We start from the raw sequence: 27,052 nt of genomic DNA, 5'->3' as shown, positions 1-27,052 counted from the left end.
GTTTGTTGTATATTTTCAGTAATACACGACGACATAGTAACAACACACTAGCCAGAAGGAAGAAAAATAACATTTACAAAAGGTAGAAATAAAAGAAAGTTTACATATGATCACTCCTACTAATGAAAATATAGGAAAATAAATAAAGCAATGCTAAGTACTTCTCTTTCAAGTTACCAGTGACAGCACAATAAACCAGTTAAAAGCATCACTCACTTCAATAGCTCTGCTGTAATCAAGGTGTCCATCTGCAGATCCTGAAGGGGTGTCATCAATATGATAAATCCTGTAGAAGGGGAAAGTTAGAAGAAAAAAGGATTCAAATAAAGGATTGGTTTTGATAGCATACAGGCATCTTCAATCTTTGGATAAGAAACCATTGCATTTGGAAAAGAGAATAAAGGTTATGCCTGTTCTTATGTTCCAGTAAGATCCTTTTGCTAAGCGTGCTTTGTATTGATATAAAGGTACAGTATTTGCTTTCCCTTTCACAGCCCCTAGCAGTCTATTCCCATACGATCTATAAACTTTCACTCTGCAACAAGAAGTTCCTGCAAAGGATCAACCACCCCAACTGCCCCTCTTCAAACATGCACTTCCCTATCTCCTCAGGCTCTTCCCTGTAACTGTGGAGAGCTTCACCTTCATATCCACCAAACTTACGTGGTACTGTATTCAATACTGCATCACAATTTCTCTTTTGCCTTAAAAAGTAGCATTAGGAAAGATTTTCGAATGCTAAAAATCATAGTTTATGCTTAATTACAGTTATTTTTAGCGGTATTTTTATCAAATTTACAATCTTGTTGAAGGAAAGAACATTCAGGTACTAGAACAATACAAGTTATTACACTGTGTACAAATAATTATTATTACGGATATATGGTGACAGAAGAAGGTACAGTTATAGAAAGATGCTGTAGTTATCTCCATGGAAGAAAATACAACACAGTGGAAAATCGTAACAAAGTTGTAAGCTTGTGGAGATGACAGAAAAATTAATGCAACTAATGAGCATCAGCAAAGGAAATATTTTAGAGGCAAGATGATGTTGACTTCAGTTTGTTTAGCTTGAGAGAAGAAAAGTCCATAGGGAATTAGGCACCAAAAATACAGAAACAAGCATATTTAGAGAAGAACTAGCTGGACAGACTGTGTCCTTGCAGCCACTGACACACGAGAAGCAGTTAAAAGTTATCAGAGGGAACACAGCTGCCTAGGAACCACGAGTACGGAGGAGAACAAGGGGAGGGAGAAAAAAGCATCACACACAGCTCTGTACAGGAAGCACGCAGTGAGCAAATGGAGACACTGGACAGGAAATAATCCAAAAAATTTGGATAACAAACACACATTTGTTATGAAAAACTCTTCTTTCGTATTTAATCTTATGAGCCTGCAAGTCATCAGATCTAAGTAGGAAAATGAGAAGACGAGAGTTCACATTTTAGGCAAGGGAGAATCCATCCTTGCCAATGCTAACAATGGCAAGGAAGAAAAATGACAAAGCCTGAAGACAAACCTTTCCCTGCCTTCTTTCCTGGTCCGGGCTACCTGATTAATTTCCATCGCTGTGAGCTTCTTGGCCACACGATACTGCCAGATGTAGAATGCTTCTTTTGAAGCTGCTATAACGTGCGTTTTAGTCATTGTGACAAACAACGGCCCTGTTATAAAACCCAAACGATTCTAAAATTAGAGCAGTAAAGTATTGGACTAGATGCTAATTTGTAAACTTCTTCCCTGAAGAATGAAACCGTATCTGCATAGGTTAGAAGCAAAAATCCAACCAAACAATAAATTAAAAAAAAAAACCAAACCACACACACATACCACACAATCTAGCAGCAGTTTTAATTAATTGCTAAGAAATTTCACTGCAGCCTTGTGGCCTTGCTCAGAACAACAGAGAAATTCGTTACAATTTCTGATTTTTAAATTCGCACTTCTCTCTATTATTTCAGCAAATTTTGGTACAGTAATGCAGAATACATCAAATACATATAGACAATTTTTCAGGTTAATGGCTAGTTCAGGAATATCTTCAATCTCTAAAAAGAGCTACAAAATACCTCCGTATCTGACATATTTGTAATTACTCAAATAAAAATTAAAGGAAGACTACTCAAAAGCTAACAATCTAGAAGAGATTCTTTAATAGCACCACTTAGAAACAGTTAATTAATTTTGAGTTAGACAAGACCTAGAAATGCTGTTTTTATCTTGGTTAATAGCTGGGCCAAATAACAGTTCTTCGTATGCATAGCAGAAGATTATAAACTTAGCAAAGTGGGCTCTTAGTCTTATTTTTTTGCACCCAAAAATCACAGGGTAGGAAGGTGGAGCATTTTCTTTATTTTAACACTCAGCTCATCTGGAATATGTGGATAAATGAGTATATAGTCTTCATAATGCACTGTTTCGACTTTATTGTGGCTCTTTTTTTTTCCCCTTTTACAATCCCTTGTTTCATCTTTCTGAATACCAGTGAAAGCACATAAAAAGACATTGAAAAATGTAGAAACCTAAGAAGCAAATCCCCTAAAGTGTTCAAATTCTACACGTAAATCTGTATGCTACCAGACAAAACAGGCAAATTCAAAAGACTTGTGTAGCTCAGCCTGTTAATGGAACACTGAGTCATACATGCTGTGAGCACAAAATCCGATTCTCTTACAGTGAATCGGTTTTTTCAGGATTTCAGCACAGAACAGAACTCTGGAGGGAGCTATAAGCCTGCCTTAAAGAAGAGCAATGCTGTGAGAGACAGATGGGGGAAGATTGATTGAACAGATTTTTTTTTCTTTGAAACCAAGAGGATTATATAAACTACCTGATGGCTGTAGAACACTTGTCAGTATAAATGTAAATACTGGATAAGAAGGCTTAGTGATGATGCTTAACATGGGAGCAGTACACTTGTTTACATTATGTGCAACTCGGTATATTTCATATTCTTTTAACACTTTCATTTCAATAGTCACATAAAACTGAAGGATAGAGTCTCTGTTTCACTAATAGCATTAATAAATTCTGTGTACTTGCTTTGTTCTTTTATTACCTTGTACATGCTGTACGTGCCGTAGTAATCAATGCTTTTATCCTTTAAAACATGAAACATTAGAATCTCCTGACCTGTGAGGGAATAAGGTTTCCTCTTGCTCAAAATACCAAATTTTAGTACTAAGCCTCACAACTGGACTCAGCTTAGTCCATGCTTAATTAAACACTTTACTCCAAGACAATGCTAAACTAAGCCCACACCTGAAAGCCATGGGCATTCCTCAGACTCACCAGGTGACTCCTCAGGTGATCTGCAGACCTTCCACAAAGCCTAAACCTACTCATTTGTCCACACCTTGAGATACCCCAGTCTACAAAAACAGGATGGTCACAGAAGCTCCGCTGTGATCCAGAAACAAAATGGCAACACAGCTTTATCCAAAGGCCTACAACTAATTAGACATTTTATGAACATGCCTAGGACTTAAACTGATGGTTTCTGTCAAAAAAACCCCACACGCCAAGCCCTGCCACTTCTTTTATATCAGCTCCAGCAGTAGCTTGGACACAGTAAGTTGGATCAGTTCATTCATTTAACTGACCTCAGAATTAAATAAATAAAAGATTAGTTTAAGTTGGATTAAAGAGAAAATCACAAATGCTGGAGGGGGCCGGAATGAGCAGCCAGCAGGGAGGGCAGGGCCTTCCCTCTGCAACAGAACCTTGAGCCACGCCTGGATTTAAGCCAAATGTGGAATCCACACACCACCCGGACCCAATCCTAAGGACCAGATCCATTCAAAAACACATCTGGAAGAGCAGTAGCTATATGTGGGAATCGCTGCTCTTACTAAATTGCCAATATAGCTTAAACAGTTGCATAACAGTAGGACACAGGAGATTTTTTTCTGGAATTGCTTTAGCATTTTATAATGGACAGTCATTAAACAAATAGACACACAAAAAATACAAACATCTGTGGAAAACGAAAGCAAAAATCAAACTCTAGATTGGACATTAGGAACCATTTAACAGCAAGGGTAGTCAAACACTGGAAGAGACTTCTTAGAGAGGTGGCTGATGTTTCAAGCCTGTCAGTGTTTAAGAGGCATTTGGACAATGCCCTTAATAACATGCTTTAACTTTTGGTCAGCCCTAGAGTGGTCAGGGCTGTTGGGACTAGATATCACTGTAGGTCCCTTCTGATTTAAAGTATTCCATCCTGTTCTATTCCCCCTTCTCGCCTGAGAGCCTTAATCACTGGGCTATACTCTGCTCCTAAAACGCTTGGCTCCATAACATAGATTCAACGGGAGTAGAGGATGCCCCAGCCCCTCCAAGTCTGGACTGTTGCTGGGGCAGAGGAGGAAGGAATGGGATTTGTCCTTTCCTGGGAAAGGAAAGATGCTCATTTCAATCTCTTCAGCCTGAGAAAGACCTAGAATCCCTTTCTAGGCAGCTGGTTTAACAACTGAGTTTCCTTTGGTGCCAGGAAGTATTATCATTTTATACAGTGGCCTTGACTTTCACAGCAAGTGCTACTCACTTGGGCATCGGTGACCTTTGAAGAACTTGTGCTCTGGCTATTGAGCAGACAGAAAAGCAAGCACTGTAAGTCAGAAGGAGGTGAGAGATTTGAACACTCCTCTGCTCAGCATTTCCACTGCAAAGCAGCTTTCTATGCTAAACGTGGACTTCTATTGTCTAGCTCTTCCCACTGATTGCAGATAGCTAGCTTCAGTATTAATGCCTTAATATTTAATTTTCAAACCTTGAAAATAGGTATGAAGAATATTTAAATGGGTGCCTTCCTTTTCAGTGATCAAACACTGAAAAGGATTAAACAGATCACCCCATCAAAAAAACCACCCAGTGTGTGAAACAAATGCCCTTTAAGTTTTCTCTGGCCCTTCTTTCTCTTCTCACCTCTTTTCAAGATTCCTTCATAAAACCTCCTCCCTGCAGGAGAGCAACTTTAGTTCTTAGATATCCAGGAATCTCTAATAACCTCCTGCGATACCTGTATTTCATCCACACTCACTCTATCTCACTTCAAAACTAGAAAACATCTACTTTCATGCCTAATCTTCTTTAAAGAAAGTAGATGGAGAACAAACTTAATGCATGACTATATCACTTCGCTGCACGAAAAAGCTGAAACACTTTCTAGTGTATGAAGTAGGATATGCAAACACAAGACAGACAAGTAATCCCACCTAAATTTGATGGAAAGGAAGCAATCTGACAGACGGATACAAGACTGAGCTGCTGTTCTCATACAAGGCTGCTACAGGCTGTTCCTGAGAAACTGGAACGAAACTCAGTCTGAGCAATAACATCTACCCAATTTTAGAGCCTGATTCAAATGTCTCTAGAAGTGTCAGCTGATAAATAGGAGAAAATGTCATCAGCAGGGACAACTGAAGTGCACATGGGACAACTCACGAACGACCACAATTTACAGAACACAAAGAAATAATACGAAAAATGAGTTACAGTTTACTTTAAAATGATCAACTTTAAGTAACTGCCATTCAAGTGGTGTTTCACGTGTAGTTCAGTCATCCTTAAGGCATCCAGAGGGAGGCCAGACACCGAGGCACGACTCCAGCCCTCTGCCTTTAACCCACCTGTACGGTGCCGGGGCTGCTTTATTTGTTTCACTGGGTGCTAACACACATGGGAAAGAGAAGTCAACACTTCCCCATGTCAGTGCTCCTAAGCGCATGTAAGAAGATGATATAATCCAGTCTGATTTTCTTAGCAGATACCATCTGTTGTGTTTCCATTAAAAAGATATTATATAACAAGATATTTAACCTTCTGTAGCCTATATTTAGTTAGTCATGAAAGGACTTTGACAGAAAGCCTGTGAAACAAGCACAGAAGAAACTGTGTTGGTTAACGTGCCTTAGCAGGAAGGAACAATGAAGAAAAGACTAATTTATGGGCTAGCAAGCACTAGCAATTGTGAGGGATCCTAAAAACACAGCACAGGAAGCACAAGAAGAAAAATACCCTTGAACAAAATAAGGAGCAACACGAGGAAGAGCTTTAAGGTATAAACATCCATCAATGTCTAAAGAAAGTTGAAGTGATGGCCCTTCACCACATAATGACTGATTAATCCTTTTTTGCCATCATTAGCAGAGGCAAGCATTAGAAAGCTAAAGACATAGTTAAAATTCAACAGAATAAAGGGAATAAGGACATTGAGCACTGTTACAATCACTTCGTCATTAGAAAATTAATAGCACTTCGTTCAAAGTTTAAATATTTATTAAATGCTATAAATTGACAACTCATAAAAGTTGTGCCTTAACACATGTTCTCAGATGCATTATTCAAATGCTCCATCCTTAGATTAGCAATCTTCTTTCTCCACTATTCATTTCCTACCACGTCAAAGCCCAAGAGGCCTGCAGGGCACCAAATCTCAAGGAAAAGTAAAAACCTTTACACTCAGCAGAGCACCGGGTGCTTGCTATTCAAACAACAGGCAGTCTGGTAAACAACAAAGATATGTGTGTTCCCTTTGCAGTAATTACAGCCAGTCCAAAAATACTGTTTAGAGTCATGGCAGGCAAGAGCACCCACTTAAGTACGGACAGGAGCACACAGATAGAGTGGTCTGTGGAGGGAGATCCTACTCTACAAGAAAGCATTTTTCTCAAGCATTTATGAAAATCCAGTGAAGTAACAACCCAAGGGTTTTTAAACCACTCTGAAAGATGCCACTTATAAGTCTGAAACAAGAACAAAAGTTCAAAACACAAAAATACCTAAGCAAATTACTTTCTGGACAGAGCTCAGTGCAATAATTTATCACTTTACTCAAAGAGAATAGCTTAAAAAACTGTTTTGGTAGCAAAAAAAGGAAAGAAAATAAAATTCACAGACAGATCTATTTTTCACAAGTCAGTAACACCATCCCAATCCTGAGTAAGAAATATTGTTAACTTTACCTTTGTACTGCTTAAAATATTAACGATTATTCTCACCTAATAATAGATTTAAAGCTGATTTTTTTTCATTTATAAACAAGGTAAAAGGATCATGCATTTGTTTGAAATAATGGACTAACTGTGATCTTAAAGGAACTTGCAGAAAGGTCTTCTGCCTTCTAAAGTTCTACAAGGTCTTCTCTCTCTATTACCTCAGGAAGGGCAACCAGCTGCTTAACTTCAGCACCCTGATAAACTGGAACTATTACACCTTCTACTGCCAAGAAGCTCCAACGATGATAAACAGCATGATACACTGTAGCTTAAGACCTTGACTGAGTACAAGTGTCTACATCTCACACAGACTGACGTTATGTTATAAATATATCCACTGATCTATAAACGTTTATCTTCAAAAGTTACAAAAAAGGAGAGCATCTATGATAAAACCAGCATGACGTGTTCCAAAAGTGTTGCAAGTACAGGCATTTGCTTTTCCAATTTACCTTCAATCCCTTCTGTAAGTTTGGTGGGCTAACTTTAAAGGAGTCTCAGAAGATGCATGTATTTTTAAAAAAATGTTGAATCTTTGGCTGTGTTTACTATAGAGAAATGAAAGACTTGCTTGTTATGTCTGGACTACTAGGACTACAGAAATATTTCAGGACTTAAAAATGCAAATATACCTAACCTCAAGTATTTGCTCATCTGTGAGGCTGAAGGCTCTGATGCCTAGCCTTTTCACAAATGAACCCACACCAGGAAAGAGCATTGTAAATCTGCGCATTAAACTGATCCTCCGACACTGGAGAGAAGAGAAGCAGACTGCAAAAAGCTTAGTTAAGCTGAAGGAAGAGGAGCTTTTTCCAGATTGTTTAATCTCTTCAAATACAGTTTGAACAACAGCAGCATTTTTCGATTAAACAGAATTTCTCTTTAACTGTTTTCAGTCCCTGGAGAAAATACTTTCCTTATGTATAGACAGTGGTAGGAGATGGGTTGTAATAGGGAAATCATAAAGAAACCAAAACCTTTGTTTAGAATGTGAATAAATAAAATTATCACACAGATTTCAAACGCTCACATAAACAGAACACTAGAAAAATGCAAAGAACAAAGTTTAAACTAGAGGTGTACATGCAAAGCTAATTTTGACCATTTGAGTGGGATCCATCTAACCTAATTTTAGACACCTCTGACAGAGATGAGCTGGTTGCACTGGGCTTCTTTGTATCCACTGGAGACAAAAAGGACCCCTTTCAGGAATGATTCACTAAACCTATTTTAGGTGTCAACTGGAGAAATGAGATGAACTACTCCCTACAAGTCCCCAAATCCTGCTCCCGCCGCCCCAATCCCACCTGTCAAGGAAGTCCAGGAGACTAGTAGGCACGTACAGTGTAGACATCTGATCAGGAGGGGGGATGGGGCAGAGGGGACACAACAGACACCTCACCCACACCACTACCACCCACCACATCATCTTACTTCAGTGCTCAGTTTTGGACTTTTTTTTTACTTTTTACCTCCAGCCATTATAAAATTGCATTTTCTGGTTCCTTAAGATTCCGTTGTGCCACCTCTATTGTAAAAGGTGGTTAGAGGGCATCAAATTGACATACGAAATTAGAAGACTAAAAAGTATCACAGTATTTCATATGCATTCCATAGGATGAAAGTCAAACTCATTCATCAGAGCAGCATACTCTTCATTTTAATTATGATATACAATATAGGGCATAAATTTCACAATACATATTTGGCTTACAGCTGATTTCCTCCTGATATCACTGAAAAACTGAACATTTACAATTTACTTAATATATAATAAAACTGTTTAGTAACACTGGTTGAGGAAAATACTAATATTTATGGTCTCAACTATTTCTATTCTTTGGCTGGTATTTCTTCCTACCTATTCATTCTTCTGTGAATTGTTGTTACCTGTCTTATAGTTCTTCACCTTATTTTCCTCATCATTTCCATCTTACCAAAACTTTGCTGGACTCTTTTCCCATCTAATTTATCAGATAGAATGGTTGTTTCCTTAACATTTAATATTAAAACCAAGTATTAGCACTATGGCTTGGAACTAACTTTTCCAATGACATTAATTTAGACGGAAGAATTCCTTTTAGCAGTCAGGATGAAACAATGGCTCTGAGAGGCAATTTACATAAAAAGAAGTTCATGAAGCTTCTCGTCATAATAACTAAATCTTTATTTGGCACAGGTAGGGAAAAAATTTTGGTTTGTCTAAAAATGAAACCTAATTGCTGCAGAATCAGAGCACCTAACTTCCAAAGCAATTTGCACATATTAAGTAAGTACCTTCACATTAATCACAGCCTAACAGAATACATTGGGCTGGAAGGGACCTTTAAGGTCATCTAGTCCAACCCCTCTGCAGTAAGCAGGGACATCTTCAACTGAGCAGGTTGCTCAGAGCCCCATAAATAAAGAATAATAAGATGGAAGGAATCTTTTTTATTATCCATAACCTGTTGCAATGTAGCTATCTGCTCCTCTGCTGTATCAACCATACACAGAATATTTTTATCTTCCCAAGTAATTTACTGTGCTCAGAAAGTGCTATATGACCGCATCTTTCTAACAAAGAGGAATGATATTAGATGTCTACTGCCAAATACACCTTCTACTTACCATCATTTTACCTAAGAGGTTCTAAAAATAAGTATACACTTTTCATTTAAATAGCTATACCCTCCTCTTTCATTCAAAAGCAAATAAATATTTTTGCAAGAACTTCCTTACAATTAATTTAGCCTCTTAGCAAAACAGAAAAGTTAATCAAGCTTCAAAAGGCAAACTGGATAATGGAGTTCACCGTGTCTACTCTGAAAAGAAATTCAGATCTGTTTGGATAACAAGCTAAAAATACGACAAAAAAAACCCCAAACAACGAACAAACAGAAGTGGAATAATTATTTTAAAAGCTGATTAATATGTCAGGTTGTCCACACTTCCCTTATCTATTTGAAGGGAAAAATCATTACTTTTCACACGCTAGCAAAACCCTCAGAAAATAGTGGTTTGCAATTACAAGGCAAGTTTCTGCACCACACCTGCAGTTTTTAGGGAAAGCCTGGAATTCGGATCTATTTAGGATTTGGTGGTATTTTTGTACTTCTGTTACAATTAACTGATTTAATTGTTTGCAGTTTAGTTTTAAGTTATAAACTGAAACCAGGTAGATAAAATAATTGTGAAGAAGATGGTAAAGAAAAGATATTATCAACCCTGAAAGATGAGAAATTGATCTTAAAGACATTTTGGGAACTCCAACATATTGTTTTTAAATCCAATCAAACATTTTCAATTGCTCCGAGAAACAGGATCCTCTACAAAAAAGGTGTATTTTCTTAGAAATGAGTTGTATTAACCACTGTTTTGCAGGAAAATCTGAATCAGCATGAATATCTATCAAAAAAAAGGGGGGGGAAAGTAATGATTCTTAAAAATTCTATTGTAAATAGTTTGTATTAACTGGAAGAATCAGTTTAAATTTAGCCATTTTTTACAAGGAATAGGATTGCTTTTTTATAAGCCAGTGTTTTTATTAACAGAGTAATTAACAGGTCATTTCCAACACAAGTTACAGTTCACAACATGAGACCCCTGGTTACATGTTTATTACTTTTAGAGAAAGTTCAAGTAGAAGCAAAAAGTGAAAATCATTGTTGGAACCACATACAGAACGGAATGTTACGTTTGGACGTAAGGAGTGTTACCACACAGTGATTGTTTGACTGAATAACAGATGTGCCTAAGAAATTCATTATAAAAAACAGGAAAAAACCAACAGAATAAGACTACTGCAAGTTGCTTACCGATATCAATATATTTTGGATCCAAGGGAGTGCCAATAGAATTGCAGAGAACCAGCACATACTGTATGGGAATAAAAACAAGCGTCATTACTATCATGTTTTTTGCAAATTAGTAAGTTGTCCAAGGCTTTCTGTGTCAGTGTATCTCATAACCCACATAATCTAATTCACATTATCTAATGCTGATCAGCAAGAGAAAACAAAGGGACAATGACTGCAGTAAAAATAAAGCAGCATAAGCATAAGAATAATGAGAGATTTGCCAATTAGCGCTATAAAAGATACCACACCCAAACCAGGAAAATCATAGAATCACACAATGTGCTGGGCTGGACGGGACATTTAAACGTCACCTAGTCCAAAAGCCCCTTGCAGTGAGCAGGGACATCTTTAACTAGACCAGGTTGCTCAGAGTCCCATCAAGCCTGGCCTTGAATGCCTCCAGGGATGGAGCCTCCATCACCTCTAGGGACAACCTGTACCAGTGCTCCACCACCCTCCCTGTACAGAACATCTTCCTGATATCTAGTCTAAACCTACCCTTCTCTTTTGAAACCATTGCCCCTCATCCTGTCACTACGTGCCCTTGTAGACAGAAAAACAACCAGCTGTTTTAAGGAAAGGAGAGAATCTACCAGAAAAAAAAATATGTTAGGATGTGCCACCACCAGGGTCAATGGCTGACTGCAGGCCAGCCAGGCAGCGTCTCCCCCTGTTCAGCAGGGCACGCACTGAGAATATTTATTAGCACCATACACCAGCAATTTCTCAGGGACTCAAGCCTCGCCTAGTGCTTCATGCAAAAGATAATCTAATCAACTGCAGCAGATCCTCTCGTTGGCACCCAGAAGTTCAGACTTTTGTTCTATCTTTTGCAGATAATCTTCTTGAACCTCCAAGAGGCTACAATGTGGGCAGAACTATGAGTAAGGTTATTCCTCCTCCCTGCAATACTGCAGGTACCACACAATGAGGCTTTTTAGCTTTCCCCTTCTTATATTCCTGCTTGGGAAGGCTTTGATGGCACAGATACGTCAGATGGGTCTGTTAAGGTCAGGAAAAAACACATGAATAAAACCCAACATAGATACCAATGTTTCATTGTTGTTGCTGATGTATTTATTCTTTCAGGCCTAAATCAAGGATTAAATAGCTTTAGGATGATCACACAGGGAAATACGAACATCTTGAACGACAAGTACAGAAAATAACGAGCTGATTTTACTGTCAATTCTTTAAATTTCTTTTTAAAAAAAAAGAAAACAGGGCTGCAAAAATGTGAATTTCCTGAGTCTCCAGGAAATGGAATATATAATTAGTTCTTCATAGCTCTCTCGTCTCCTGAACAGTTCATGTAATTGTGGTAGCAGACTACTGCGACTCTACACCTTACCCATTTAAACCAACAGTGATAGCTTATCAATCACATGAGAATGGCAAAATTTACATTTACAGCTACTGTATGAACTGCATTCTTTCAGGATAAAGATCTGAACGGAATTCCTTTCATTAAATTAGTTATTTTTCTGGTTCTGCCATCAATAAATACCCTCCAAAACCGTATTTTTATTTCCTTCCCCCAACACTCTGAAATTTCTCACCCACCTGGAGCACAGTGTTCAGCTCTGGGGTACCCAGCGTAAGACCTGCTTGAGCAGGTCCGGAGGAGGGGCACAGAGATGATCAGGAGGCCCCATAAGGACAGGCTGAGAAAGTTGGGGCTGTTCAGCCTGGAGAAGAGAAAGTTCCCAGGAGACCTTAGAGCAGCCTGCCAGTACTTAAAGGGGGCTACAGGGAAGATGGGGAGGGACTCTTTATCAGGGAGTGTAGTGATAGCACAAGGGGTAATGTGTTTCAAACTGAAATAGGGTAGATTTAGATTAGATACTAGAAAGAAATTCTTTTCTGTGAGGGTGGTAAGACACGCTAACAGGCTGTCCAGAGAAGTTGCAGATGCCCCCTCCCTGGAAGTGTTTAAGGCCAGGTTGGACAGGACTTTGAGCAACCTGGTCTGGTGAGAGGGGCTTTGAACTAGGTGATCTTTAAGGTCCTTTCCAACTCAAACCATTCTACATCCTCTTTTCCAAAAAATACATTGAGCCTCCACCTCCGAAGGAAACCACATCTGGGTTTTAAAACTATTTATAGTTTGTTTCCTTTATGTTGATATTAATTCTTCCCTGGTAAATTACCCTAATTCACTCCATAATCAATTTCGCTATTATCGTCTTTTTACTTGTTTCTGAGATTCTAAGTCAGTAGATGAGAAGCTGCCAAGGGGCGATGGAGTAACAGTGCTGAGGACAGGGGCTGGGTGAGCTCTCCAGGCTGGTGCCAGGAGCAGGGAGTCTGCATCATCTGATTTGATCAGAGCAGAAAGCTCAAGCCTCCTTATAGGTATCAACAGCAATTTTTTTGTAACTTACTGACGTTCACAGCTGCCTGTAATACCTTTAAATGCTTCCGGCTGAAATTAGTCTTTTTTGCCCCATCAGCTATCACGGTAGATTTTGCCATCTTGAAATCACAATTCTGTCAGCCAAAACCCATTGCAAAACAAATCCGTTTTTCAGAAAGCAACTCTAATGAACTGCTGCCCAAAGGATAAACTCGTTCTCTTCCCAAAAGCTGACCCCCCCCACAGTGTTAATAATTACGCTGGAGCCACTTTTTAAGAACTGAAAGATACTTATTATCTGCAATTTTCAGATGCTAAAATTAAATCTCTTATTAACGCTCAAGAAAGTTACACTAAGTCCCTCTACTGTTTGTTTCCTATTTTAAAAATACAACCCAGAAAAATCTCATTTTATTGCACTCAATGTTACCAAATAGTTTTGGCCAGGTATACTATACTTTCAATCCATTTGACCATAAATCATTTATTGCACGAGTCAAGCAAAGCAGCACTAAAGCATTTTTTTTTTACCGTTGCACCAATTGACTCCATGTCATGCTCCTCCTTTGGAAGCAACACACAAGTGACAGAGAAAAATAATTCAGAAGCGAACACAGTAAGAAAAAAGTGTAACAGTTACCATCACACTAACCAAACATTAATCAAAGGATACATTTATCACATCATTTGTCATTACATTTAAAATAAATAAATAAACAAGCAAGCAGAGTAGTTTGTCGTAATGTAATTTATATCACCTAAAAAAAACTTTTCCTTTTTCTTTTTACACTTCTGATTGATTATGTATTCATTAGCATTCTGATGCTCTCTGCTTTTAGCTTGTCTTTAGAGAACTCTTCTAAACATTTCTAAAGAAATGCTAATCTGGGAAACTGAAATTTTCATTAAGTTACTAACAGCTACAATGATTTAAAACACAGAGGCAGTTAATTGGTTCTGCATATTTTTGCTACTATTTTGTGGTTTGTTGAAGTTCTTTGTTTTTAAAAACTGAGCCCATTCGGCTGCCATTCTGTCAAGCAACAGCTGAATGACACACTCAGCCAGATTGAGAATTTTACATTTCGTCTTATTCTGGCTGTAAAGCACTGACAGGTGGAATGATGTGTTTCGAGTGAAAATGAAAAGAAAGACATTACCTGAGGTTGATTTTCATCTGCTTTAGTTGCTAAAACACAGAAGTCCCCATAAGTTGTTATGGAAATCAAGCTCTTGACGTATTTCACATACTTCTCGTTGTTTTTTGTGTCCCAAAAGACTACACAGTATTCTGGACGATTGGGTCGGGTGTACGCATAAACAACCGTATTGGAGCAGTAACCCCACTGCCAATAGAGACAATTTTGATAAAACCTCTCAGAAATTACAAGAATTCAACAAAAAAATGTTCACAGATGTGAAAGTGCTTATTTAATATACAGAATCCGTATTCAATATTCTTTGCCTGTGACAAGTGATGAACTGAATTATTAAAAGTACATGAACACAAGTCTGGTAATAAGTTATTTGCATAATATTAAACTAAAGAAGCCTTCTCATCACACAGAATAACCTAGTGCAGTCAGCACTGGAGGATCAACCTCAAAAACTCAACAAGATCTCACTTCCCCTTGTTTCCTCCTTGTTCAGCGGGTACACAGAAATACCCACTATGATGATGGTTTTTCCCATGAAAATGTTTCCTCTATAACTAGACATTTGAAAACCCAGAGTTCATTTCCCAAGGGAAATATAATAAACACCACAGTGCAATTCCTGAGGCAGACAAAAATAAGCAATTATTTCACAGCACTGTAAAAACTCACCTCTTCCATATTAGCAATGTGAGAAAACCACCCCCTTCCACCCAGATGAATATCATTATTTATGTAACAAGCAGGAGAAAGCACAAAAGGCAAAAGAAGAAATGGAATATCCAAACACTGTAAACCCCACAAATATGTATTTTATTGCATTCAGCTGATTTAAATTATAGAAATTAATAATGAAAACCCTTTCTAACACAGCAGAATCACAAACTATCTCAGAAAGGAGGTAAAGCTGACAAATAAGATATGAAGCAAACCACTTAAGGATGACAATGCAATTGTAGAATAACTAATAGAATTCTCTGTATCAGCATTTACTAGAGAAAGGGAAAAGCTTGTTAGAGAGCTGGCCAGAAGGGTTCTCACACTCTACAGGGAATGAAATTGAGACTATAAAGTGAAGCATCAATAAAAGAACTTTTGGAATAGATCTATAAACTGAATGGTAATAAATTGTCAGAACCCAAGGGGTTTCACTCAAGTAGAGTTCTAGGGGAATTCAAACAGAATGCTGTGGAGTGTAGTCAGATGAACAACAGATGCTAAAAGTATGATGATTCTGGGAATCATAAATTAGTAAATCCAGTTTTCACACAAGGTGAAGATGAAAAAGAAAAAAAATTATATAGACATAGATAAATACAACAGCCTGGACAGTCTTTATGTTTTTAGTCCTGGAAGTTGTGCCTCATTCATTTATTATAATTTATTATTATTTATTAACTTTCAGAGAGGCAACAGACATGTGAATAAAGATGACCCAACTGATAGGACCTACTTGGATTTTCAAGAAAATCAAGCTCATTTTGGATACAGAAAGAAAGATAAAAGGACTGGAATAAAGGTAGTCTTTGACAACCAAGAACACTACTCATAGGATCCTTCCCAGACATGTAAACTGGAATTTATACTATTCTGAATACTCAAAATTGATATGAAAGTAGCGAGATATGAGGTAACAAGTCAGCAAACTGTAAATCATATTTGTCAAATCCAAAACTGATTTCAAGCAGTATCAAAGGACTCCAGAATTCTGGATGACGAGGATATAAAGTAAAATTGAACAATTATTTGAACAAGCTAATATACACCAGAGCTATAGACTCTAAATTAGTATTACAGCTCCAAAAAAATACTATGTAAACTATGAATAGTTTACAAAAAAGATCAGCTCAATTAATAGTTTTTACTGTCATCATAATTTAGAACCCTCTTTCTCTTATTATGGTAATACTTGAAAAATACAGGAAACTGGATTATTCAGTAAATTGGTAATGGGATACAACCACTTCAACCCCAGATCATTAATTCCACTCCAAACAAGTTAATGACTGCTTTGAAGTACTTCCATTTAATGCCTGTCACCTTTTAGAATATCTAATTTCTAAAAAGGAGTTACTGATATAATTAGAAAGAAGGTAGCAGTAGTAATGTGTATTATTTATTGAAGGACAACACTTATCATTCACCATAAAAATATTAAACAATGGAACTGAGTATACTACTAACAGCTTAAAAGTTTATTTGCTGCAGAAATAAATTAATTTGAACATATCTTTTTCCACTTTAAATATGCAAAAGAAAAAGCAAAAAGAGAGCTTATACATCAGCTTCTAAAACTACGGATTCAAAATAGTATTCATTTGCAAACTGTGCCATATCTGGAAATACACATGGCCTCACAGATACTGATGAGTTCAATAAAAAGCAAAACGTCTGTGTTCCAGCTGTTACACATTTCCCAGAATAAACACTAGGTAGCATTTCCTGCAAGACTAATTTCCAGCTCAAATTTCCAAAGTCTTTTCCAGCACATTTACAACAAACTGATTGAGATTGCTTCCTAGAAGATTTGTGTTTACAACTCACTGACCAATGATTTTTTATAACCAAGTGGAACAAGACATTTTAATACTGCTGCAGTATGTTCCTCGTATTAGACTCTTTCTCTTCCTATCTTTAATCACAGCAGTGAGGATTAAAGAACATACCCTGTACTGGGTGAAGGAAAAGAAAAAAACACAAAAAAATATACAATACTGTATACTGAGCAGTAATCACAATTTTTTTTTTTAACTGTACATTTAAGTGAAATAGTCCTAACTTTGTAAAAGATCCATAAGGTAGACAAAGACATTAGTGAGAATTAGCTGAATACAACCTTGTAAAAAGCATATTGGGAATTGAAGTGTAAGTAGGAAGTACGCCTATCAGGTTGCATGAATTTCTACTGTTCAGGTTTCTACACAACTCTCCTGGTTCACACTAATAATTCACCAACAAAAAAAGTGACAGAAGTAAATCTCAAACAATTCCCATTAACTGCATCACTGAGCTCACTCAGTTTAACCAAACAGCAATGGGAATACTGGAGCCTTACCTACATGACAGCCTCAACTACTACCAAATTTAGAATCATGCCAAATTCCATTAATATTAACAAAGTATACATTTCCTTATTATGAAAATAAAATCACAAATTCATTATAAAAGCAACAGCTGTCATTCCATCACCACAACAGACACTCGGATTCCAAGTCGCTAGTGCTGATCAGGCCGCAATCGTATATTAAGCACTGATTTATATATTAGATAAACCTACTTTTTCAATGCATTCAGAAAGGAAATAACCAACTGTATTAATAAGTTTCGTGTTACATGCCACATCAGTACATACCTTGTAATCTGGACGAATGTTTGCAAAATATATGTAAGAATCAACAGCGAGTGCAATTTTCAGTCCACTTCCCTCCCAAGACAAGGCAGATACCTGTTTGCCTGGCACTTTCAGCGTGCGCAAATGCTTGTTTAAAACAAGGAACGAAAAAGATTCTGAATTTATCAAAGGTAAATCACTGCAAAATATATAAACAATAGTTCTGACAGTTGATGTAAACCAAACACAGCTCTTCTTTAAAGTATCCCATAATGACTCTAAACTTACAACACGCATGCAGACAAGGAGGGCGATGTTTAACATGCATTACTACGCACTCTTTTGCCTCCACTCTTTCTTTGTAAGAAAGAAAGAAAAATCCAGACATAGTGATAATTCAAATTTACAAAAAAAAAAAATGATAGAGAATGACAGCATAAACTTTTTTTTTCCCTTTGGTCAGTAATTGGAATTACCTTTTTCATTTCAGTCACCACTAAAGTAAACACAGCAATAGTGCTGAGACCTGATGTGCCTCGGAAGTTTAATTTCTGCCGGAAATGTATTAATCAGTTGATGTACAACACCTTTAACTACAGCTGATAGCTTAAACAAATAAAAACATGGAGCTAATCTATGTCAATGAATTAGTTGCACAGGCACACAATTTGCAGTGAGGCAATGGACATTTTCCTCTTCTCTATTCCCTCTCCAGAAAAGATCTAAAGGGCAGTTAGATGTCCATTTACAGTTTAAGAGCTAACAAAGAAATACTCTTCCACCTTTTTTATATGTCTTTATTTAGCTGTGGAATCTGAAGTTGAACAAAGAATACAATTGAAAAAAATGTTTTCAAAAACTATAACCTTAGTCCCACAAAGCATTTGTTTGCAGGAAGCTTTTTGTTTGCAAATCATATAGATGTATGTAACACAGGATATACTAATCTACTATTTACTGTGAGATTTTGAATAATCTTAGACCTCAAAGATAATACATTTTACTGAGCAGAACACTGGTACTTAGGCTTAGATCTTATGCTTTCCTTCTGAGGGCATAACTTTGTGCCTAAATTAACTGCAATCAATGAACTTAAACAGTTCAGTACCTTTTTCATGTTGATCACATGCAACTACTAAATCCAAATACTGGTCACACATTATTCACAGATGATACCATCTTCCAAAAAGTTAAGGCCGTATGCGAATATCAGAACTAGTAGAAAACAACTCTAAAAGCTAAATAAGTTACTTCAAAACACCAGGTACAGAAACCGGAACATCTGCTTCAGTTAACCTGAAGGACAGTGTCAACCAAAGTTACAACATCATTGCCAAAACCTTTGGTTCCATTTAACACTTTCACCTAAGGAAACCCCTACAGATGATGTTAGAGCTTAACCCCTCTCCCAGCACAGCTCACAGCTCTGACCTTAACCACAGTTACCCTTGAGGCTGATGAGTAATTCTTCTGTTCAAGGGACAAACTTCCTCACACTCTGGTACGTAACACACACTTACTGATTTCCAGATATATTACTAAGAAAGTAAATGAAATCACCTTGCAAGGCAAAAGTAGCACCAGTTTTACTGATTCCATAAAAAGAGCGGAGCTTTCACGGCCTTATTTTAAACTCCTAATCTAGAGATAGCCAAGTCTCTTACACAGCCAGGGGAGAAAGAGAAGTACTTCCAGATTCGTTACGCCAGTGTTAAGTTTGCATTCAACTGCTGCCTAAGCATTCCAGATTCTTACTGACTGCAGCCTGAACTCAGGTATGTCAGGTACTCAAAGTCAGACACTACATATCCCACCATTTAGTGGTTTATGAGACTCACTTGGATTTTTATTGCTTTGATCGCTAACTTGCTGTTCTAAAGGGCAACCTGGTCCTGTGAAATCTTTCCAGATCCAGGTGGATATCCTAGAGATCTTAGAACATGCTGAACACACCCAACATCCACATTTTAGCATCCAAATTCCACCAGTAATGGCCACATAGACAAAACATTAAGATTTAAAAAATATATATATAAGTATATTAAATATTTTTACCTCACCAAATGGAGTATAGAACTGCACAATGTTTACATCTTTATCTTGAGAAGTTGTTTTCAGGGAGCCTGCCACTGCCAATACACTTCCACAGTGGTTCCACTGAATACATGCTACATTCATACCAGTGTCAATCAAAACAGGATCTAGTTTTTAAGAAAAAAACATTAGAAATATAAAAACAGTGAGACATCTTGGGTCAAAAGCAGCTCAAGTAATTAGCAGCCCGCTTTTTGTACTTACTGTGGTCATTCTCATCTCTCATTATCTGGCATCTTCCATTGTCGTAACAGACAGCAAGACAAGGACAATCTGGTTCAATGTAGCCTTCTGAACCGTGATACCAATGTATTCCAGCAATACTGAACGCTCCGGTTAAGTTCACCAAACAACTCAGTTTCATTTTCACCTAGACAAGAATAGTTAATTATTTAAAGTCATATACAACAGGCTGTTTAGAAGAAAATTTATATATCTACCAATTCCCCAAAAAGATCATATCTACACTTCTTTTCTTTTTTCTGTCCCAACAAAAAATTTTCATGCTCTCAAAATTTTAAGAGTTTGAGAAAACTTCCATATTCAAAGCCAGAACAAACAAACAACTAAAAACGCCACAAGCAAACACCACACATGCACATACACACAAGGAATGCCACTGGAATTCTGAAAAAAAAATAAAGACAGTTTCAAACCATTCCTGGCCACAAGAATTTTTTTTTAAAGAAACTTTTTGTCAGCTTCTTCTTGATAAAAGTCTCTTGAATAATATATAAAAAAATAATGGAAAAAGTAAGTGTCCAAATTAGAATACCAATTAAATTTAATTTACTTTTGTAATAATTCGGCCTGTATATCTGGTAACACAGGTGAGGGCTTTTTTTTCTGAAAGATATGAGTTCACCTGGATCACTTCAAGGAGAGCTACCCGGTAAGTTAGGGAAGTGAGGGTAAGAGAGAGAATGCAACTACACATATTGTTGATAAAGGGAGGAAGGAGAAGGGCAAGCAACAACAACTTCTTTAAAGAACTTCAGTAACTTCCAGTACATGCTAGAAATATCATGACACACACAGTGGGAAGAAAGATACAGTGGGGGATTAATGAAAAAAAAATGGGAAGGGTAACAGGTACTCTCTAAGGAAAGGGAAGGAAAAGAGAAAATTCACCAGAGTAGACACCTAAAAGTCAAGATCATGGTTGCAAATCCATTGCTCTTTCCAAAGTCAGTGTTTTACCTCTGTTTAGCATTTTGTCAGTCATATTCCAATACTCCAAATAAGTCAATAAAAATAAGAAACCAAAGTTGTAGAAATGCTGCTGCTATATTATAGTTACTTATTTTCATTCTGCCCCTAACTACACACTTCAGAGAAAACCTAGTAACATTCCTTATGTGATAATGACAGGAGCAATAGGAAAACAAACTACCGCTTTATTCTAAAAGCATACGAGTACTCTTAACATGAGCTTCATTTAGCTTAATTAGTAACTCCCTAGATATTTTTACATTTTCAGTAACTACTGCAAGGCAAAAAGGCATCACTTAATGCAACATTCATTCAGCTACCAAAAAATAAATGTATTAAAAGCTGCAGCTGTGTAAATTTTGGGATAAAAACTCAGTGCACAAAACCTTGTCCAGTTCTCAGTCCTGAAGTCCACCAGCTAAACAAACAAACATGAAATAAATAAAAACAAAGTTCTTATGCCTGTTGAAGTTAAGACCTTCAGTATACCACCGTGAACTTACAATAAAATTTCCCTGACTGTCATAAATGTGAATCTCTCCATTTGCCATTCCAAAGAGTAAAACTTTGCTATCAGAGGACCAAGCCACATGGCACAGGTGGGTTCCTTTCAAGTCTTTTCCCCAAATGCGATTGCCTGTAACAGAACATTGATTGCACTTAATAAACTTACCACAAAATGAAAAAGAGGATGCAAGTCACCAATGTAAAATCTACACCTAAAGAAAGTCAAAGCACCAACTAGAAAGCAACTATTAATTGTGTTTATCTAGAGAAACAAAGCCACTATGTGCACAATACTGAAAACAAAAGCTATGTGATACCACAATTAGCAGAACTTAAACTTTACCATCCACTGAGCCAACAATCACAGCTCCATCTTCATAGACAATACAGATCTTCTGCCCATCAGCATTCCAGCTCATACTTCGAACAACGGATTTATTTCGATTGTTAATCATCTCTTCATACCAAGCACCTATCAGCAGTGAATGAAAAACTGAGTTAGGCTTCTGATCTGACAGTCCTCCAGTGAATTCAAGGTACACCATGATCTCCAAATTCAAGGAGTAAGATTACTCTCAATTAAAAAGATATTCAAATAGGATGGTAATGACATTTCTCAGCGATACAAATTCTGAAGTTGTCAAAAAAAAAACCCACACAACAAATACAACATAATACAGTCACACAAAAAGCTTATAAAAATTGTCAAGCAATCAAATTAGGTGTTCAATGAAAGAGAGCAATATGGAAAAGGTCTGCTTGTAAGTGAACATGAAATAGTAGGTTACATATGACTCTGCAATGTAACATACGACAAAAAGGTACCAAAGCACTAAGTTTTGGAAAGGAATTAAACCCAGAGGTGTTCTGCCATTTCAGTAAAACTCCAGCAGGACTATGCCATGGTGTCCCCCAGACTACACAGGCATAATTACTGTAAACCCCAGTGTTCAGATGCAAGCTACTGATTTCCAAAAAGAACCTGACAAGTGAGGAATCGGACCCAAAGACCAAGAGGGGCCCTGCAGGAAGAGATCTGTGCTTATGTAATTTCAGAATGACAAGAATTCACCAGGAAACATAAACAGAGGGAATAACCATCTTTGATAGGAATCTGTATTAATAAATTTGTTCTTTACTAAAACACCAAGAGATGATTTATGTGACAGTAGCCACCACATATCAGGCAGAAAGATTAATCAAGCGATATTCTTTATTCCTGAAATGAGAAGCTGAGTTGAGATTTTATCTGATTTTATTTTTCATTATACAAAAATCCCCAAGAGAAGAAAGAAAACCCTTTATTTTCTTCTTCTTTCCTATATATGCTGGGGAGTGCTTAATTTGACTGAGAGGTTTGCTGGCTTTCAAACGAATTTCAGTGTACCAGACAAGTATGTGTATGTGTGAGAAGGTCAAGAACAATAAAAGCCAGTTACAGCAATGCACTGGTTAGTCATATTACTTCACTACCTTAATTAAACGTTTCTAACGATTGTTTTTCTGAAAGTATTGAATTGATGCTCCAGGCAAGGCTGCTAAGTTCTTGTAGTTCTACCAGTATGTCTGCGCTTGATGCACTTTGCAGAACTATTTAAATATTACAATGACACCTAGAACAGAACCTATAGGAAGAAGGACTGGTTCTTTTTTTGTTTAATACATTATTTTCCTCCACGGCAGTAAATAGTAATAGAGATAAGTAATAGACATAAGAAGAAATTTTGAGCAAGTTACCAAATATATGGATAAAAAGTAGTATCTTCTAAGGTAGCTCTGTAGGAAAAACATTTTTTAGACGTGATTACACTATGAAAAATGTAGACAAGTATTACAACAAAAACTTGGAAATTGTTTTAAATCCATTTTGAGATTTACAGTCTGCAAAAAAAAAAAAAGCCTTAAAAAGAACTGTAGGAATTGCTGAAGAAAAGAAAAAAGACAAAAATATTTCTCACAGCTTGGAATATCCCATCCCAAATTTATCCTGTGGAATACCTTTATACAGCATCCACACAATGATGAGTCCATTTTGATCACTGGTAGTCAGTTTTTGATACTGTTCATTCCATGTTACCACTTGCACAGAACCTAGAAAATGATATAATTTTTTTTTATTTACACTATTTAAATAAGTTAGTAAAAAACTATCAGATGCAACGCAATCAGCCTGGAGCTTTTCAGAAATCTGCACAGCTGACTTTGATTTAGTTGTCGGCATTCTTTCTTTATCATTTGTTTCCTCTTCCAAAGTTCCTTTTGCTTCTGTATTCACCCATTTGAGTAAAATCCTCTCCTAATTCTGCTGAGAATGTTACCTCAATATGCAAAAACTAAATCATAGTTTTGCAGTTTCTGACCGCCTCTGACACATCAGTCTGGGAAGCTGGCAAAACTTCACTGTCATAAGAACTTTTGCTGGCTTTTTCCTCTTAGTTGCTCCTTAGTAGCGCTGCAATTTTAAAACAAAACCTCCCCCGCAATTACCATTTCCTCCAGATCCTCAAGTCTTTCATGGGATCCTACTCTATCTGACTTGACTTGACATGTCTTCAAACTCTTTCTAGGCAGCTTCTTATTTCATCAGTTCAACACTCGATATGAACTTTACCACTTAAACATCACACTCTCTCAGTGCCCTCACCGCTGGTCACCCATCTCCTCTGATTCCATTTTTGAGCACTTCTAGTCATGAACTATATCAACAGATGCAATCAAAGATATCCTGAATGTCAGGGATTTTTCAAGGTAACAGTAACCTATTTCAGAATTTAAGACTTTCACTTGAAGTATCTACTGAGTCAATTCCTCACAACTCATGTTTTTCAGTCATATATAACCAGTCCCCTAACATAACGTGATTGTTGGCAGGTTTCAACCACAAATCCTCATAAAAAAAAGGGTCATTCTTTTAAAAAATGTAAGGATTTTAGCTTTTTCTTCATATCCCACTATACAAAGGTGATGACCATGTAACATTTCTCATGCAACAGTTTAATTCCTCCCTGTTTGATGTCCCTGCATTCAATTTTTACTTTACTGTACTTTACTACACTTTACACTATCCTTCTCTAGCCTGTTTTTTACTCTCTCTAAAACGTGCCTGTATACTGCAGTCTATGTCCATTCACATTCTGTAATTTTTCAAGGAAGGGAAAATGAAGATATATTTAAGGTAGAGATCAGGTTAATGGAATTAACTTTGATTTCTTCAGAAGAAAATGTAAAGCTACCATAGCATATAAACAAATCTCACAGATACTTAAAAAATTTTAAAAATGGACTTCTCCACGTGTTACTAGAAAACATGCTTAAGAAGGCTTTCTGATTTTAGCCTATCACCCAGAGCTTAAAACAATATATAGACTGTAAGAGAAAACTACTTCTTTTTTTCAAAACTACAGTAGAACATCATTGTTGCTTCAACTCAACAGTTCCAGCACCAATCGCCCATCAGTTTAGCTTTTCTTCTCTGCTATCAAGCACTCATCATCTGTCATCTACCAAGGCACTATGCAAACAAATGTATGGGAGCAAATGTATGTTGATTTTTTACATAAATACCTAAAAATATATTCCAGTTCCACGCAGCTGAGTGGCCCTTCCAGATGACACACGCTGAAGTCAGAGATAAAAAGTACTATACCAGTTACAACCCATGATTGAAGAAAAATAAAGAAAAGGCCCTCTATAATTAACACATACAATAGCATCAATCACTTAAGCAGAAACCAACATGTCCGTCTCAGAATAAGGAACAGGGGCCAAGTAATTTAGAAAAAACAAATCCTGAGGGAATACAAAACACTTGTCAGGCTGCAATGTCAAAGTTCACAGACATAACCTTGCAAAATCCATAAGTAAACTTTAAATCCTAACAGGCAGAGCTGAGCTTGGTTTGTGCAGCATGTGTCCACATCACACACACAGCACCAGCCACAAGAACTGAGGTAAGGCTCCATCAGCTTGATTCTCCACCTCAGTAATTCACTCACGGATCATGAAAGACTGACTGTCGGGTCTTTCATCAGATAATCTGGCAAAAATAGATAGCCAAGCTGTTACATATCTGAGTTGAATATTGATAAGCTTTATTTCAGGCTTAAAATGAAAAATTATAGCAAAATTTTCTATCGGCATCACAAAATCTCGTGGTTTTTTTCATTCTAATCAAAATTACGTTAAATGCCCAAAACCACTTACCACTATGACCTTCAAGAGTTTGATTCACAGAAAGATTGCTAGGAGCTGCAAGTCCCTTTATTTTTGCTTCATCTAAAAATAAGAGAAATAGCTATAAAATAGACCTAATAAAGCATACATATTACCTTGTCTCTATCAATACTGCAGCTCTAATCACTATTTACATGGATAAAATTATTCACCTAAAAGCATGTAAATTATAACTGCAGGATAAATTTTCTGTCCCTCGGTTCAATGTGTTTGTTCTTCACATCTGTCTTCCAAATTCATATACTTTTCATGGCCTAGCAGTTTTTCAGGAGAACAACAACAAACAACAAAAAAAACCTCCACAAGAATTATGGCTATCACATTTGGTTACATTCAGAGAAAGGTTTAAAAGATTTTTAAAATATACTAGATTTTACTTTTCTTGGATCATATTTATTGTAAAAATTAACAGCTTTCCTGAAGAAATGTTCTTCTACCATGAAGAGGGTAGAGAACATTAAAACAAAATCAAGAAATAATTAAATAAGTTCCAAAATAAACTGGAAGCCTATACAAAAAGAACAAGGATGAATCATATGCCTTGAAAAACGAAGCAGCACTGAGGTAAACTTCAGCAGATATTGCAGATGGACAAATTACATGTGTACCATGTAAGACACACCAGAGGAAACAGCGTTCAAAAGAAAGTGAGAGCATATCTGATGCTTACGCAAATATGTAACTATCTATATTGTCAAGTCAAAGCAGTGGATAAGTGGAAAGATTTATGCTTTCCAAAGTGTGACTGATTTTGCTCTTAAAAAAAGACCCCTGAATTACCTGTCTGCGTTTCTAACTTTAAAACTTTCAGTAATCCATCCTCTCCGCCACAGGCTATGAAACCTTGATCCTTATTCCAGGAAATACATCTTAATCGAACATTACCAGGAATTGCAATCTGAAAAAGAACATATTTGTATCTCTACATAGTTGTAAGAATCACGTTTCGTCTTTAAGTCCTCTAACTGAGCACCTCGAGGACACCCGTGATAGCAGACAAGATAAACATTCCTGTCAACAGATCGGCGCTTGCAAAGAGAAGAGAAGGGGAATTACAAGCACTAGTGAAACTGCGCTACGTGGTATTTGAGAAAAGGGAAACCTGACAGTAAGTAATGACCATAACAGGACACCTTCAAAGGTGCGCAGAGAAGGTGCCATGAGCAACAGACAGGAAAGAAGGATGACGCAGCGCACGGGGCTGTGCCACGCTCTGGTGCCCAGCCCAAGAGCCACGCCCGAAGTCCCCTGTGCGAGCAGTGGCGTAGGAGGGAGCTGGAGACCCAGGAGACCGAGCTCCAAACCCAGGCCCAGAGGGAGCCGGC

At 37.1% G+C, this 27,052-nt stretch overlaps 1 protein-coding gene across 1 annotated transcript in view; it reads right to left on the bottom strand.

The window, feature by feature from the left end:
* WDR35 (WD repeat domain 35) overlaps window positions 1-26,625 on the bottom strand; it is a gene marked incomplete at its 5' end in the record, with an annotated part of 44,472 nt that extends 17,847 nt beyond the window's left edge. The window contains 13 exons of the mRNA XM_009875931.1: window positions 217-286; window positions 1,523-1,667; window positions 10,799-10,859; window positions 13,728-13,760; window positions 14,357-14,542; window positions 17,703-17,828; window positions 19,737-19,882; window positions 19,980-20,145; window positions 21,491-21,624; window positions 21,838-21,966; window positions 23,493-23,585; window positions 25,698-25,769; window positions 26,508-26,625. Of these exons, the coding sequence (XP_009874233.1) occupies window positions 217-286; window positions 1,523-1,667; window positions 10,799-10,859; window positions 13,728-13,760; window positions 14,357-14,542; window positions 17,703-17,828; window positions 19,737-19,882; window positions 19,980-20,145; window positions 21,491-21,624; window positions 21,838-21,966; window positions 23,493-23,585; window positions 25,698-25,769; window positions 26,508-26,625 (1,479 nt within the window). The remainder of the gene's footprint in view (window positions 1-216; window positions 287-1,522; window positions 1,668-10,798; window positions 10,860-13,727; window positions 13,761-14,356; window positions 14,543-17,702; window positions 17,829-19,736; window positions 19,883-19,979; window positions 20,146-21,490; window positions 21,625-21,837; window positions 21,967-23,492; window positions 23,586-25,697; window positions 25,770-26,507) is intronic.
* Window positions 26,626-27,052: the final 427 nt, after the last annotated feature.

The sequence above is a fragment of the Apaloderma vittatum genome, unplaced genomic scaffold (genome assembly GCF_000703405.1).
Source record: "Apaloderma vittatum isolate BGI_N311 unplaced genomic scaffold, ASM70340v1 scaffold8779, whole genome shotgun sequence".
Classification (NCBI taxonomy): Eukaryota; Metazoa; Chordata; class Aves; order Trogoniformes; family Trogonidae; genus Apaloderma; species Apaloderma vittatum.
The sequence above is the reverse complement of the archived record's forward strand: the minus strand, read 5'-3'. Positions and strand labels throughout refer to the sequence as shown.